Here is a 17,646-nt window from a genome sequence, read left to right on the forward strand (position 1 = left end):
AAAGAGGATAATGACTTCAGGTAACCTACAGGAAAAATCATCCAATCTAGTTCCCTCTGAAAATGATCCTGCCAGTGGTAGGGGTGAACACAGGAGAACCAGAAAGCAAGGCCCAGCGTTCTCTAAACTTCTTGATTTTATAAAAATTTCCAAGGAATAATAAAGAAATTGAATAAATCCCTGTCAAGAGGCCTTCAGAGTGGTGGGCTGAGGGGAATGCAGGGGACATGCAGAGGTTCCTCTGTGCTTTCTCCAGGAGGTATGGTTTCTCAGACAGAAATGCAAGTGTCAAAAAAAGCCATGTGAGAAAAGAAAATTAAGTTCTTTAGCCTTATCTCTTTAGAGAGCCTTGTTTCTTCATGTTTGTATATCCTAAGCATTTTCAACTCAGTGCAGAGCTCTCTTCTCCTCCTCTGTTGATAAAGAAGGTCCATAGATGCTCTAGATAAGAAAACTAGGCAGAAGGCCACAAAGAATTGTTCTTCAAAACATGTGTGGATCCTGCATCCCTCTGCGTCTACTGCACTTGAGCAACTTTCAGAGGGCCCAGACAAGACCCTGGTACTGGTGTGTCAGATGCTACAAAAACCTGCATAAGAACAAGTCTCCGGCCCAGTGGGAGCAGGGAAATGCTGAGAAGAAAGATGGCATGAGTTTAGAGGAGTGGTTTACACCAAGGTTTCAAAAGTAGGTTTTGGATACTCAGTTTGAAATAATTCAAAGGACCTGATCACCAAGTATTTTAGGCTGAATATCTAAAATGACTAGAAGTTTTGGAAAACCTTGACCTATACCACTGTGTTATGGTAAACAATATTTCCCTCTGAACAAGGAACATTCAGAATTGAATGCCCATCTCTTGGTGCCCTTCCCTACGTTAAATGTAACTCTTATCTACCTAGTGAAACTCCTGATAGAGACAGGTCCTGTCATGATTGCTTTCTAGATCTGGGATATTAATGGCATTAAACAGCTAGTAGTAAACTCAAATATCTTCCCAGTGCAGCTACTGAGGTAGATCTAATTTGCAACCCTTTTCTGATGGCCCTGTAAGCATCATCAAGGCAGCATAAAACCTGCAGAGGAAGGGACGGAGGTATATTCGGGCCACCCACAGCGTGCTTAAGTATATGATTCCTTTGCACTGGATTTGAGCAGCTCTGGGTAGCAGGCAGGCTGAACCACACATTGCTCTACAGTATAATAGGTGTTGCAAAGAAAAGATTTGCAACTCATTTCCCCTACCTTCGGACTGCTAAAAGTCATGCATGCAGTCAGAGCTAATTGCCTAGAGTCCTTTTAGAGACTGTGAGAGAAAGGTATTTTCAGAAGGTGATTCATCCTACCCATCCTACCCCCGCAATGAGTAGCCTCTACGAATGGCTGTCAGCCTCCGATGACCACACAGGGTGCTGAGGCACGGCTTATACTACATGCCTAAGTCTTTAGCTGGTAAGAGTCAGACCAGCTGGAGTTACACCAGTTGAATATGAGCCCATGTACCCTGTCCAGAAGAGTTCAGATACATGCATTTCTTTAGCTCTAATAGAAAATGCTTATATCAGTCAGTTCTCTTTCTCTGCATCCTCTTGTATTTTGGCTACACCTATCATTAATTTTTTATTTATTTTCTTTTGCCTCTTCTCCTGACATTAATGCAATAAGGCATTACTGGAGAAATACAGTTATACTGGGGGAGGGGAAAGAAGAATAAAACGCACTGTGTGCAAACCCATTTCAGAGGCTGAGAGCAGAAAATCAGAGCACGGGCAGAACAGCCTGAGTGTTTCTGGCGTGCTTGCAGGCGCAACACAAGTAAACATGTGAAAGACAAAACTACTATCGGCTCAGCATAGAAAGCAAGCTGCCAGATCCAGACAAAAATGAGTGTGAGGCCCAACCTAAGCATGTGTGTGCATGCTGAAGAGAGCCAGAAAATCTCTACAAATGTCGCCATCCACTCCAGTTTGATATACGGGCCCCAGAGGCCAAGAACTTGACTCTCGGATCTTTTTTGTGCAAACTGTGACACCTCAGACTCACATCAAGAGCTTTCTATATGTTTTGGCTCAATATCTGCTCCCGGTTATGTTGGTGGAAGGAACGTCAGATTCACACCAACCTAACAGAGTTTATTTTGCCATCTGTCTGTGTTTAGTCTTCATATTAATGATTAAGGCAAGCAATGCAGATTGAGATGGAAATTCTTTCCTGCGGAACAGAGCTGTGTGCTGTGCAAACTACCTAGCAGCCACTGAAACTGTTGTTTCAAAAATTACTAGTGAGAAAGCTCACTACTCGTTTTTCCATAAGTATTGGCACTTCTAGGACGGCCGCTGCCGTGTGCCTGTTATTTAAAATTTCTGCTGAACAAGAGTATGCCCAAAAAGTAACGGGTTGGGTTAATAACATGCTGTGAACTTCGTGAGGGTTTTTTGAGCTATAAATGTACTTTCTGCGGTCTGTTAACGAAATCATCCTTCCTGTCAATGAAACAGGGCTGCGGAGAGACGAGTTGCATGAGTTCCCCCTGATGGAGTTTTTCCCAGCCCACGCCACAGCGCGGGGTTATTTGCACAGAGGCCCCTTCGCTGGCTCAGGAAACCCTTCCAGTCAACAGCCTCCTCCCTCGAAAGGGTTGCCGGCATTTAGTGTGGCCTTGGCTCACTGTTGTCCTCCACCCAAGAGAGGGGTGGTGGGTCACCACCACACCGAGAGCTGTTGGCCACTATCTAATGCAGGTGGCAAAGGAGAGGGTCCAAATGAACAAGTTCGGTTTATGATATTGCAACAAATGAAATCCCAGAGGGGAAAGGTGAACCTGAAAATACATCTGTCACTGCTGATGGGGGATGTCTTGGCCTCTTCTGAGTTGTTTCCTCATTTACACTGAGCACAAGCCACACAACTTCTAGGGGGATATCACTTAGCACTGAATTTTGGCACAGGCGGCTCAGAATTAATTATAATGGTGAAGTGCAGAGCTGTGGGAGCCCCAATTCTATTGATAATTCTCCTCATCATGTAATCAGATTTTAACCCTCATTGGCCCCATTACAAAAGTCCCCATCCAGAACCAGTACTTCTCTTCAGGAGGATAAAATACTTACTTGAGTTTTTTCCCAGGTCTCTGTACCCAAATTTTCTATAATAAGAGATTTCAGACAGAAATTGATAAATCCATGCTAAAGGGAGGGAAAACATTAACATATTATATCTCATGGAATAAAAGGGGAAAAAGCAGAGCTCTTGAAATGGTAATTAAAATGTAATGGCAAGCCTCTAAAGAAAACAACAATACCCTCATTTTTGTGCACATTTGTTTTTTAATAGCTCTGTTCATTTTGACCCCTGGTCCTGAATTCTCCACATCAGGAATTCAAGTTTCCATAAAGAAAACATAGTAAATTTTGAAGCCAGAGTGTAATTAAAGACAGTTACAAGAAAATCATCTCCGAGTAATTTGAATTCTTTTAGAACAAATATGGCTAAACTATTGACAGAATGAAGAGGGAAAATTAATGGATCTCATATCAGACTTGAGTGAAAGGCAACTGTTTTGTTTGGGAAAACCACATAGCAATTGGCATTTAAATCTGACTTACAAAGCTTGCTATTGAATTTTTTTAAAGTGTTCTCTCACTGCATATTTTCATCTTAAACAGCGATATTGAAAGAAGCCTACCATGGTTTAGCTGTCTGTTTGCAGCTTCTGCAAGGCAGGTGCTCCCAGCTCTTTGCAGCAACCAAGTTCCTCCTGCTTGTTGTTGTTCTGGCACACCAGCTGTGAGTTTCTTTCCTGCTTCGTTTCTTTTCTTATAGTACATCAGTTTTGAATGGCACACAGGACTGAGAGATCCACAGAGAAATACAAACCCCAGCATTTGCCTTTCTACATATCCTTTCCCAGCAGAGCAGGGCGTACTGCTCTGAAGAAAACAAAGAGAAAAGTATTTTTGTTTTTCTGAGTCTGAACTGAGTGTTTCAAGGTGAAAACATGAAGTTGCTCAGGAGATGCTGGGAGGGAGGGGATGTTATTTCTAATAGAGCAGCCTCATTTTTGAAATCTATATATTCTGGAAGTAGGCTGCTCACTTCTTTGAGGGCTGCCGCTAAGCCAGCTCAGACGCCATCCATCTCTATGTGTCTCAGGGCATGTCCAGACAGCCAAGTGCAGCCCATTGCCTGATCAGCCTCTCAGCAGACCAGGTGCTCTCCACAAGTCGCATACCAACCGCCCTTGGCAAGTCCTGCTGATCTTGGCCACTGTAAGGCCGTATGATAAGTAGAAGGACCAAATACCATGTTTAAAAGGGCAATGCTTGCACTGAAACTCTTCATCCTGGGATCTCTCCTAGGTCATTTCATTCCTTCCCATCTTCTGTTTCCCTTCAGCCTCTCGAAGTCAACATACAAGCTCCAGATTTACCATAGTGAAGGAGACCAGACTCTGATCTTTCATATCATGCTTCCAGGCAGAACAAGTCTTAGATCTTCTGAGGAACGTTAAGTGTGGGATGTTGCCATAATAGCTTGTCTGTGGAAAATGCCATGTTGTCATGTGCGAGTATCCATGGCAGAGGGATACTTTTACAAGAGCCCTTGGACATACTTGTGTGAATACAAGAGCAGCAACATTTCTCATATTCACACAGTATTCACAGAAATCCTGGTTTTGTGAGTGATTGCTCTTCCAGGAACATTATAAACAAATCCTGAGGGCCCAGCTTACATGGGAGCACCACCACCAACCAACAGCCCTGCAGGAAAGGAGCAGCAAGGACTGTGGAAATCCAACAAAAGTGTGGGACAATCCGTTCTTTCAGAATTACGCCACTCAGGGGTTTAAAGTTAGTGGGCTTAGAGGCCCAGACAGACTGGGCTAATTCTGGACTTCTTGGGAGTCTAATTTAATTCCTAGAAGCGGAGCTGTGTCTGCTCAAGCTTGGCTCCACACGGTCTTTTCCAAAAGCAGTCAGGCACCAGCGCAATTGTCAGAGCCACCTAACTCCCACTGATGCTAGTTACGTGCCTTTAGAAAATCCCGCTGAGGGCAACTGCAAATCCGGCCCCAAGTAGACTCACTTCAGTTTATTCAGCTGTAATTGCAAGGTCAGCTCTGCTTACATCAGAGTCCTTTCACTGAGCTGCTCCCTTTCCTGGCACAGCAAAGATCTATATCACTGAGTTGAGGGGGGGCAAAAATTAATTCTGCATATTGGAAACTGAAAAGTGAAGCTATTGAAGGATAAGAATGTGATGAATCAGTTCTCTACTGTGAAGTGATGCTAAAGCTAGCTCTAACTTAGAAACAGCACAGAGCATTTTATTGTTGATCAATCCCCTTCTCCCTTTGCAGTTCCCCATGCAAGTATCTGGAGACAACGGTACTGTGTTTGTCAGTTAACAAGGACATAGTGTCGTACATCAAACCACAAACAAGTCCAGACTAAAAGCCTGCATCTGAGAAGTCCCAGTGCTGATGTTATACCTGGGCCTTATAAATGGAGGGAACCTCATTAATCTGAACACTTTGGGACCATACAACCATTTGAATTAATGAAAGCTCCCTTTCCTGATGTGTAGTCATAACCAGTGCAAGGACATACTCCTTTTTCTTTTTTTTCCCCATAAATGAGTATTTTGGCATAAAACAAAGCAAAAAAAGTCAAGTTTAGCATGCATGCGCTAAATATAAACATATCCCTGGAAGCCACAGCAGCAGCTGATGCAGGAGCAGGTTAGCTTTTGACTAACTGAGCTGCTTGGATTAGCAAATTCTGGAACAACAGTATTACAGGCCCCAAGAAGCTGGAAATCTCATATATTGATTCTCCTGGGCCTTGGAAGAAACTTCAGAATCAGATCAGAAACTCTTAGCTCAGGCCTATCTCAAGATTGAACTTCTGAATCTTCAAATCCTCTGCTTATTATTTTTAATTCACCTCCATATTCTCTGTGCCTCAGAGTGCATTGTTTCTGGCAATGACATTACTTTGTCTGTTTGTTTCCAGACGCAGTCAGAGGCGAGTGGTCAGCATCTCAGACATGATTTACTGAGGTCTCAGTGTCTGCTATGATGTCATGGTTATTTATTTTCTAGGGAAATCATCTTCCTGGAAGAATAAACTCATTTGAAGAACTAATGTTAATTGGAAACTGCCAAACAAATGCTTGTGAATTAAGGAGCCTAGAAGTGAGTAACAGATACACACACTGACCGTCTGTTGATGAAGCAGGACAAAACGCTTCCCCTTCCCCGTCATCCCCAGTCCTCTTGCTGATCAGAAAATTAGGAGGGTTGCAGAATAGCTAGGAATGAACTGCCACCGTGTGGCCGAGGGACAGTTTTAGCTACCTTTCTAGAAATCTGCTTCAAGAGCTGTTGCTGTAAGACAAGTGACAGTCCCCAGCACTTGCTAGTGAAAGTCTTCTGCTCGATCACACATTTCACTTCGGCGGCACTTGCAATGCCTTCCCAGCAGCGGCCACAGGCTTCTCGGTGAGGTCTTGCTCCCATCTCAGTCTCACTTTAGAAGGGTGGAACACATCACTTTTAATTCTATAAATTTTTTTTAAATTTTTTCTAACAGGCCACCTCCTCTTCTGACAGGAGTCAAGGCACCATAATCACTGAGCCATTCAAGCAGCCTTCCAATACCTGAAGGAGGCCTACAAGAAAGCTGGGACTTTTTACAAAGACGTGTAGTGATAGGACAAAGGGCAATGGCTTTAAACTGAAAGGGTAGATTTCGATTAGTTATAAGGAAGAAATTTTTTACAACGAGGGTGGTGAAACACTGGAACAAGTTACCCACAGAAGCTGTGGATGTCCCATCCCTGGAAGTGTTCAAGGCCAGGTTGGATAAGGCTTTGAGCAACCTAATTAGGGGAAGGTGTCCCTGCCCATGGCAGAAGGGTTGGAACTAGATAATCTTTAAGGTCTCTTCCAATGTAAACCATTCTGTGATTCTATGATGATGTCTGGTCTTGTCTTAAACTTTTTTTAATATGAGAAGCCTGCTAGTAGAAACTTTTTGCCACACTCCAAATTACTGCTAATCAAGTAACAGACTCTACTGTCTGCTTCTCTGCCCAGTAGGAAGCAGCTGGGCTCATATGTTCTGATTTGCCCTCAACATTCTTCCAGAACAACGTATTTTCCTAGCCATTAAGATAAGTCAAGAGTCATTTCACTGACTTGATGCAACTTGTTTCCACTTTACTGTGGGTATAACTCAGAGCTACAAGTTCTAAAGGTGGCAAAAGCTCCCTCAACACAGCCTGCTGTGACCAACCAGCTTGGAGCTACTTTCATCTCCTTATGGACCTGCTCCACCATGAAATCAGAACAGAAGCTCTCCTGACTTTGCCCAAGCGGAACTACAAACCAGCCTTACAGCTGTGAAAACTCTGAAGACATCCACTAGGTGTTAATCTAATATTTTTTACACACCCCATTCAATCTGGAGCAGCAGATAACTATATATCTCCGCTACGCATTACCTTGGAGGACTTCCTGCATTACTTAAAGCAGTGCTGACACCTTCTGCCTTCCTTGTAGCTTTATCGCACTGGAAGATTCAAACCAGAGTGCACATCTTGTCCAACTGCCAACTTTCCATCAGCTGCCTACATTTCTTCTGTTTCTGCCAAAGACGTTTACAATTTCAGCTCACTTCTGTGCACCATGATTACACTTCGCTGCTCAACACGAAAGGACAAAATGATTTTGAATCTCCCAGGACATGACTTCTTCAAGAGACTTCATCTCCTTCAGTTACTGGTTTCTTGTACACAGTGTCTTTAGTTTCTCATGGACAGCCACGGATGTGACATCACAGAAATTCGTAGCCCCTTCAGAGCTAGTGCTCAGCAATGACGCTAGCTAGTGGAATTTGAAATATCCCAGTACTTCAGCAGAGCTGAATTTGAAACCTCAAAATAAAAGATGCTCTCCTAAAGATCTTGCCTATTAATCCAATGCACTCTGGGAAAGAGCTTTTGGGTATCAGTGCTGCAGGGAACGCTCACACATAGCAGCCTTGATCGATAGAGCTCTGAGTTGATGTACTTCATTACCAGGGCCTGGGGGCATGACTGAAAGCTCACTATTAATGTCTACAAGGGATCTAGGTCATATAGAGCTCTGCTGGTCATCAATAATTCTATATGATTTGCATTGTCAGAGCACCTACAGTAGGTACTTAATTTCAACACTGCAATGCCTGAAAACAGCTGCATGTTGCAGCAAGGTCGTTTAGACGGTCTATCCAAAGCAGATAGAGTCTCTTTAGTGTCAGCGCAGAGAGATCTGCCTCCAAAGGCCTTGGGGGAACAATTCTCAGTAGTCGAGGAGCACCTTTGTAGGGCAACCAACTGCTCCTGGAAACAGCATGCAAAGATAGCTGCCGGTGTTGGGCAGGGGCATGGTTCTGTCTCAGGGCAATACAGAGAGTGCTGCCTTCCACACTAAGCCCTTCTTTGAGGAGGCAGCTAACACAGGGGGTGGAAATGCTTCCCCTTCCTCTCTTCTGCTCCCTTTCTGCTCAACTGCCCTGTTCTAGCACAGGCAGCACGACACCCTGTTTCTGGGCTTGAACCGTCAGCTCCCACCTCCCCAGAGAGTGTCCTAAGATGCTAGAGTCACTCTCCATAGGTCTGCTGGAGCTGTGCCCAGTGAGGAGCTTGCAAGGGCTAATATGCTAGGAGAAGGAAGATGCTGGCTTTTATAGGATAGGAGGCAGAAAATGTTCTCAGAGAAAAACTGCTTTATTAAAATGTATGGTAACAGGCTTGAAGTGAGCTTTAAGAAAAGGAAAAAAAAATCACAAAATCCAAATCAAAATTACAAATCTTTTTTTCCCCCTCTGTCTCTTATTCATAAAAGCAAACGCATAATTCATACTGGATTTTGTGTGCTGGATGGCAGAGGGACCCTTACCCTCTGTCACAGCCAGATGACCAGAGATATCTCTGTTTTACAAGGACAGACGAGAACTCACAGGGAAGGTCAAACATGCTGAAGCAATCTGGTTCTGCACATCACAGTGCATCCTTAAAACAATAGCAAAAAGATCAGCTACTCCAATGAGTAAAACCTTGGCACTATGAACATGAAGCACAGCCCAGGGTAGAACATCGTTGGAATCCTTTTCTTCTTCTTTCATCAGTATTTTAATTATGCACATGCCTAATTCTGTTACAGTAACTCAAAAAGATGGTGAAGTTTTCTGTCAGCTTTCATTCCTGTTGCAGGTTCTAGTGGCAAAAAGGTGACCACACACTCAGTAAAAATGTTCCTCAGCAACTTCAGTGTGAGTTTCTGCATGGAGAGGGGCTTCAGGGTGACATAGTTGCAAAAAAAAAAAAGTGCAATTCTTGGTCTTAAATGACCATATGTCAAAGACAGAACAGTTTTAAAGACAGTTATGATGTTCAGTTCAGGGCGGCCAGCACAGGACTGGGGAGGTACAAAGGCAGCTAGGTCATCTGTATAGAGAATGCAGACTAATCATGGGAAGCACCAGCAGCAGGAAAGCCAAACCTAGACCTTAATTTAAGCTCTTAATGAAGATTTATAAATGATGTTGGTTAAACTGGTCGTTTTGAAGAGGACACAGATTAGACAGAGAGCGGCAAAAGCACCTCCAGAATTAAAGTGCTACAGAAACAACTCACCCCTCCCCTTCATTAACACCACTAGAAAAAGAAATATAATGCTTTAATCAAACAGGAGATGCCAGCTCTGAATGGAAGAACAGGTGGGGTTTTGGCACTCTCTTATCTCATGACAGAAAGTGTCCTAGATCAGTGAGATCTGAGAGAGGTACTTCCACCTCGTGGTAGAAATCCTGTTTGTATAACTCAGTTCCAAAGAGCAGGAACACAAATCAGCAAGAATTGTTGTAAACCTGCCAAGTATTCTGTGTGGTGGGCACAAAGTTTACAGAGGTTACGATCTATAGGATGGGTTACATTGATGGCCAGTGCCTTAAGAAATTTATCCAAGCCTGTGGACAAAAAACCTACTGAATGTAAAAACAGGAAATCATCAGTGAATCACCAGCTGGTCATACCAGTGCTGCCATGATCCATCTGTCATAGTGAACCCTTGATTGAACACCAGATGAAAAAAATCAGATTAAGCAAAGACTTGATCTCAAACATCTCAGCAAATTCTTAAGACAAAGCATGAGCTGGGACAATGTGGCTCAGACTGATGCCTGTGATATGAATGGTATTGCCCTACCTGAAGGGTGATAAGCCAGTATTTCTATAGGGTGATAGCTCCTTGTCACTTTTTATGCTTTTTTACATTGCTGCACATCAGTAAAACTGGCAGAGTATGAGGCTTGACAATTCCAGGTACCACATGGAAGACACATCACCTCTAAGATGAAGGAACACTTCTAGACTGCATTCTTCCTAATACATAGTCTTTAATGATGAAGTAGCAGAATTCAAAATATTGGGTATAATCTAATGCTGATGCAGTGGATTTGTCTGCAAATTGTCTTCTGCCCTTGAGAACAACCCTTGCTCCAATTTATTGACAAAGTGTTCTTCTCCAAGACATTAAGCTTTTCAAGTGTACACTGTGATGTCTAGATTCAGCAACTAGGTGTTAAAATAGATGAAAATTAACAGGTGGTGTAACCATATGAGGAAAGTTGCATACATTTGTGCATGCAGTGAATCCCTTGATGTTGTATCGCAGGACAGAACCATTCCCAATAGCAAGTAGAACACAGGATAGGTGTTTTTTTTTTAAACACACTGGAGCAATTCCTCAAAGTGCAGGTTTCTAATGCTGATTCCTTCACAGCAGCTTTTTCTGCTTGTACCATAGCCTGCTTGTACCTCGGTGTTTCTGTATACTCTCAGATTATGGAGTCAATGATGGCACATACAAATTTTCACATGCAAAAAAAGGAGAAAATTTTGCTTCAGTGCTCTGAAGTTGGAAACACTGGTGCAAAGCTCCAATGTGTTAGCTGAATTGCTTGAATTGCTTTGCAGTACTGGAGTCAGAAGAATGACAGAATCACAGAATCACAGAAAAATTACTGCACTAGGTAATCTCTGAATCGTTGGTTTCAATAAAAGCACTAGAAAGAAGGTTTGCCAAGTTGGAGTTCCCCGCAAGCTGAATGACAAAGCAGTACTGTTAGGCACAATGAACTCAATGAGTTAAATCCTCATATGAGTACAACGTTGGAATATCCATGGCTTAAAATATGTCCCGCACAAAGAACATTCAGTGACTGCACATGTCACTTCTAGAGTGTTGGAGTCGGATCAGAGGTTAAAAAAAAAAAAAAAGCAGCAAGTCTTACATGTCCTGTTTCAAATATTCTATCTTCAGTTGAAAAGGGAATATTCTTTCAATATTCTTTCTTACGTGTTTTGGGCTTAAATTTTAAAGTGCTATATGCCCCTTCCACAGCTTTGGGCAAGTACATGGGATGTCTTTCCAACCTCTTCCTAGAGCCAGTGGTTCTCCGCTGGCTGTTTCTTTGAGACTGGTTTGCAGCCTTTGCTGCTTGGGCAGTATCTTGTGAGTATCTCCGGGGAGCACGAAGGATCCAGTTTGAATGTAAACTGTGTTCACTTGTGCTGGTAGCAACTGAAAGACAGAAGATAACCTGATGTTAACAGTTTGCCAGTGATATTTTTACATGCACAGTGAGAGAACAGAGTGCCTGCAGGATCCTTCCTGGAGGTAATGCTGAGAAACCAACCTGGTTTCACTGCAGGGTGTTGCTTAGGCTGGGATTCATCTTATCTAGTATTTCAATATCTGCAGCGTAAATACATATGTCAGAGCTAGTCCTTTTATACACACTTTTAGGGCACAGCTAATCTGACCTGTTTCAGATATCCACCCTAGCCTAAGTCAAAGGAAAGAAGTGTCTGTTTCTCTTCACTGATTATACAGGATAGATGATGAGTTCAGATGGGGACAACTTTATTTAGTTGGGCAATGCCATCCTTTCTGATAGAAACATATCATTATTTAGCCTAATCCCTAAATGACTTCTCTTTCCTAGTTGGAGAGAAAACATCCAGCTATTTCTCAATGAGAAGACTGAAAACCAGTTGAAAAAAAAGTTATCTTAATATTTTTTATAGCTATCCTCCGAAGACAGCTCAAGGTAGAGAGGCAAGGGTGGAATTCAGCCTTGGGCAGAAGGCAAGCACTATTCCAGCACTATACATGCTACATTTGCTTGTGTAATGGCCACACATGAAATAGTCGCATCCCTTCAATGGGGAATAAACAATGTATTGCTGTAGTTTCATATACTGCATGTAACGGTCCTAGATTTGGGAAGCAAAACAGATTTGGGAGGAAAACTGTGTCTATTAAATAAGCAAACATGGTCTTGCAATGCCACCCCTCCCTCTACACTCTGCACACCAAAAGTAATCATATTTCAGCTGGTTTATACTGCACCATCAAAATCAACATCTGCATTTGGCAGATCCACGTCAGGAACTCTCCGCCATCTCTCTGAATCCAGGTCTGCAATAACTGAGTCAAAGAAAGCTATTGCTTCTCTTACATCTGAACTGGGCTGTGGGCCTTTTCTCTCCACGCATGCCTGTTGATCAGATAGAGGGGAAAAAAGAGTTAGCTAAGGGTTGGGCATAATGACTTCTTATAAGCAAACTAGATAAGGAAGCTGCAAAAATTGTATTTGATTCCATACTTCAAGCTGTCAGGAAAGGACACAGGCCCAGATTACTCCACAGTTTGTAGTCATCAAAGAAAGCAGGACAGCAGTCTAATAATGTCCATCTTGTTACATGCTCAACACCAAACATCTGGCACTGGCTAGCCAGGTGTTAGAAAATCTCTCAGAATCCCCATATCAGGCTATTTAATTAGGTGGTAAAGTGACAGCTGGGCTTTCTGGCCAAATTTATTCTACCTAGCAGTAGGCATGTAATGAGACACACATTAGAAATGTAGTCATGCAGGGCTCGTTCTGTAATTAATGCAGGGCTCGAGTACCTTCAGAAGATGAATCAGGCCTTAGGTAGGCTGAATTCCCCTCTGCAGGCAGCTCTTTTAGCTGCAAAGGGATTGTGGGGTAACTTGGTTACTAATTTAAGCATCTTATTAAAATGCCTGGGTTAGGAGAAATGAATCCAGATCTAAATTGCAAAGTCTTTTTGAGATGGAAAAGGACTGTGTGTGCTAAAATATGAGTCATTCAACACTGTGATAATTCCCACAGGAAAGCCACAGGGTTTAAAATTAGGAGCCTGTCTTGATAAAAAAGCAAATGCCTGTCTGTAAATGCTGAAGCAGTCATAAAGCCTTAGTTGGCAATTCTGTAGGTCCATGTGGGATGAATACTTCCTGCCAGGCTCTACCTAATAACGGGCTGTATATTTTCCCTGCCAGTCCCAGCTAGATGTATTGCCAGGCAGCAATACCAAGTCAGAAAAATACTACCTTGGATTTCAAACATGCAAGCAAAAGGTACATGCTGGATCACATCTGAAGGATCAGCTTGCTCCGCATTCTGTGGAGGTAGAGAGATGAGCTAGCTTATTCCTCCCCTGACATTGAGTCGATTGGCATCCTCACAAGTGCTAAAAGATAACTGCTACCACACATCTACTGAAAATAGTGACTGCTGTTATGACTAAACCCTTATTGGTTAAAAGACATTTTAAAGAAATGCCTATGTACTTCCAGCATCTGACACACCTCTCTATTCTTCTCTCTTCTTAGACTCAGTTGGCAAATTTGGAATCCATAGCCAGCCTGTAGTCTGGACCCCAAGGATCTTTGGATTAAATCTCTCATGAGGACAGGGTTGTCTGGACAAAGTACCTGCCCAAGAATCATGCAGCAGGTAGGAGAAAGAAATGAATTTCCACTGACAGGTAATTTAACACAAACAGAGAGTTAGGGACAACACCATTCAAGCCTGTTTATAAGACAAACCTTGCAATCTATGAACATAAAATTTGCAGTTAGGAAGCAGAGTATTATGGCTATTCTAGAAGTTTTCTTGACCTTTCCCTAATTTTTGCAAAGCCAGGGCTGTGTGACTGTGACCCTGCCATTTGTGTTGGCAAGAATGACTCATATGGATGGTATATCCTACTGAGGTTCCTGTCTGTTCCTAAGGGTACAGCTCATGGAGATAGCATGCCAGCCAGTACCAAGGCTGTTCGTATGTAAGAGCTAGCTGGCCACAGTCAGATGACAGCACTCTTAGCCTCAGCCTGTGGGAGATTCACTTGTTTGCCAATCCAAGTTAAGATTTGGCATTTTTTCTTAGGTGGCATTTTCAGTGGCAAATCTCAGAAATTCACAGACCTGCATGAAGCTTAGTTGTGCAGAATCTATCTCCCAGCCTCTTTAGTATCCTTTTGCAATCATTTTTTCCCACCTGGCTGATGGTTACTCATGTACTGCTCCACTACATCACTGCTCAGCTCATCAGCGAGCTGTCATGCTGTAAAATCTCCGTTGCCTCAATGAATCTTTGTGTGACAGTGCACAAAGTCAGTTCACAGACTGTATCTATAGTGTTGAGATTTATCTTTTGGCATCCAGAACTACCGGGCCACTCTCCTTATATCTCAGTCATTCTCTTTGGATGTTTCTCTGGCCCTAAATAGTAATGTCTTTATAAAATCTGTCTTCTCCAGCCCACTGAGCTGAGTATTGTTTCCTACTATTATTTGTAGCTTCTGAGAGTCACCGTTCAAAGCATTAAAAAGATGACATAAAGCCCAATAAAGCCAAACGAAATATTCCCACAGACCAAATGGGTATTCGATCAAAATGTAAAATCTAAAAATGTGGTACATGGGCCTAAACACGAGTCTTGTCCTTTGGTTAAGCAACGCCTGCAACAGAGCTCGGCTTTAGCCACTCTGACATTTTGCTGTGACAGAACATCTAAATGTGGCAATAACTTTTTGGTGAAGTCTACCTGGCCTAATCAGTAAGTCAGCCATACATCCCTTCTTCTCACCATCCCCACTAGTACCCAGTTTAAAGACTGCACTGGGTAATCTGTGAGTCTGCTGCCAAAGTCATCTTTGTAGTCGTGTTTCCTAAACAGATCACCTCAATTGCTGCAATCCTTTCCTTTGCCCTCACTGAATCAGGTCCAGAGTCATATTAATGACTGAGCCATCTAGAGACATACAATCTATAAACTACAACCAGGATGGAGCTTGGCAATGCTTTTCTCTCTAGGGTACATAGAAATAGACTACACCAAAGATGATATTTCAGTTTTGGTTTTGTGGTATCATTACAGTAAAAGATGAGGAATGATACCATTTCAAAATGACCTGACAACTTTTTAATTAAAGAGAAAGGAACCCTTAAGAATTCCTCATGCCCTACAGCCTATCAGTAGAGCTTGCACTGATGTTAAATGTAGCACTGACAAATGATCTGACCAGTCAGAAAAAAATTCTATTTGTTTCAATGAATTTATAATTATTTTGTGGATGTAATTTTATGCCAATAAAAAGCCTGCCAGTAAACTTAGGGATTACTGTGCTTGTCAGTCTTTAACAGCTATAAATAACCATAGTGGAGAATTCTGAGGTACTTAAGTACCCTGTCAGAGCACCAAGAGAACAGCTCGCTCTTTCAAAACATGTTTTCAGATACTTCCCATACCTCTTTCCTTCTCCTATTTTCCCTTCCCTCCAAAAAACATACATTTCTTTCCATGACTAGTCATTCATACTTAATTTCACACTACTCAGGAAGAATCTTAAGGTATTTAGGAGCATTTCAAATGATGTAACAGTGAAAAGACAACCAGCAGAAAATCAACATAGGTCATAGAGCTAACTGCTTCATGGCTTAAGACCAAGCACATGGCAAAAGTTCTTCAGAATTACCTTAGAAGACTCTTTGGAAGGAAGTGGAAGAAATGACTTCTTTCCAGTTTCAGATGATTTTGTGGACGTTGGGGAATCTGCAGCCATATGCATGGATTTCAAGTTATTGATGTTGTCAAGATATTTTTTCCTCAAGGCTAACAGATCCTGTAAGTACTTCAAACAGTCCTGTGTCTTTGAGTACACCCAGTCTCCATCTTCCTCTTTTGGCTGGAAGCAAGAGTCGATGCTGCTTGTACTTTTGCATTTTTTTAGTGATTCACTAACTTTTTCCTGCTCACCTCCAAGGACGTACATAGAAGTGCTGCGGATCAGTCTCACAGCAGAACCTGTGCTGTCACAGTAAGGGATGTCATCTGTCACATTTCTTCGGTGGGAGTTGGGGTGAAATATAGAATGGATCTTTTTGAACATAGTGTGTCACTTCCTCCCGTTTATACCTTTTCTCTTTCAGCTTCTTAATTTAACCCTAGATCTGGGAATCAGCAGCTGTTACTCTTGCCCTCCGCAGACAGAAATTTTGCCACTTACTGTAATGAGGAGAAAAAAAAAAAACAACAACCCTGTTGCTGCACAGATTGCGTTCAGTCTAATACATCGTGAAGAGCACGACGGTAGCGCAGAAGCGTGTTTTCTATTCCGTCCGTGTCAGTGCAACAGCTTCGTCCTTTCCTCCGTTTAAAATACAGTACAGCAAGTCAAATATCATGCTTTGCCCTTTTACTTGACTGCCGCTCCCCACAAAAACAGCCAGCATGGAGGCAGGAATTCCCTCTCCCGCGCCTCCTCCGCGCTGCTCCGTCCGCGCGCTGCCGGTCACCGCCCGCTGCCGCCGGCCGCCGGCCGCTGACCGTGGTGCTGAACCGCTCCCGCTCTCCGCCCAGCATCCATCCGCCTGCCCGGGGTGCGCAGGAGGAAGCCCGGCAGGTCTCCGAGGGATGGGGTTTTTTTGGAAGACCTTGTTGAGATCAGTCAGTCCCGACAGGGACAAAAGCCTGAGTGGGGAAGAATAGTTTCTGTCGGGTGGAGTTCAGCTGCTGAAAGAAGTCGCTCTGTGTTTCACCCGACAGTAACCGGGATACGGCTACAGCTACCCGATACCACAGCACTACTAGGAACAAAGTGGATTCAGATATCAGGCTCTATTACACTCAACACAAAGAAGCCCAGTGTAAGGGATGCTGTAAAATAAAACACTCTTCCAAAGTGCTCATCTGGCAAAATATCGCAGACAGAAACCAATGAATTTGTATCTTTCCACATTAGTTCTTCTCCTAGATTAATGTGAGAACACTTAATACAGTGGTTTTGATGGCTGGTTTTTGGCTGAAAGCTACTGAGAACATTTACTATTATTGGCACATTCGAGCATGGCTGAATTTGTGACTGTGTGACAACATGATATATGCTTTAGAGATAAGTAGATAGAGATTGTCTTAGTTCTCATGACTAAGACAATCAACTTTTTAAAAGCAAGCAGGAATGTCCATTATTTACCATGTTGAAAAGAGTTTTCATAATACATCCTGCTCAAGCATTGAGTGCTTGAGAAAATTATTTTGAAAGCCAATGGATATCTCCCTGCCGACTCTACTGAGCAAATTTCTGCTAACACCACTGGAAGTGCCAATTAAAGATTTAAGCATCCTAAGAGCTGTAAGATCTCAACAGGAAAGAGAGGTTCTAATATAAATTTGCATCAATTCCCTCGGGAATTCTGATTTACTGGATACTAAACATATACCACAA

General features: G+C 42.7%; 1 protein-coding gene across 1 annotated transcript; it reads right to left on the reverse strand.

The window, feature by feature from the left end:
- Nucleotides 1–11,387: 11,387 nt before the first annotated feature.
- C1H13orf42 (chromosome 1 C13orf42 homolog) lies at nucleotides 11,388–16,311 on the reverse strand. Its single transcript, XM_086612172.1, has 3 exons — nucleotides 15,898–16,311; nucleotides 12,461–12,608; nucleotides 11,388–11,629 (listed from the first exon to the last, which is right to left on the reverse strand). The coding sequence occupies exons 1-3, from the start codon at nucleotides 16,309–16,311 to the stop codon at nucleotides 11,388–11,390; spliced, it is 804 nt and encodes a 267-aa protein (XP_086468298.1).
- Between the last annotated feature and the right edge of the window lie 1,335 nt (nucleotides 16,312–17,646).

The sequence above is a fragment of the Tauraco erythrolophus genome, chromosome 1, assembly GCF_009769465.1.
Source record: "Tauraco erythrolophus isolate bTauEry1 chromosome 1, bTauEry1.pri, whole genome shotgun sequence".
NCBI classification, from domain to species: Eukaryota; Metazoa; Chordata; class Aves; order Musophagiformes; family Musophagidae; genus Tauraco; species Tauraco erythrolophus.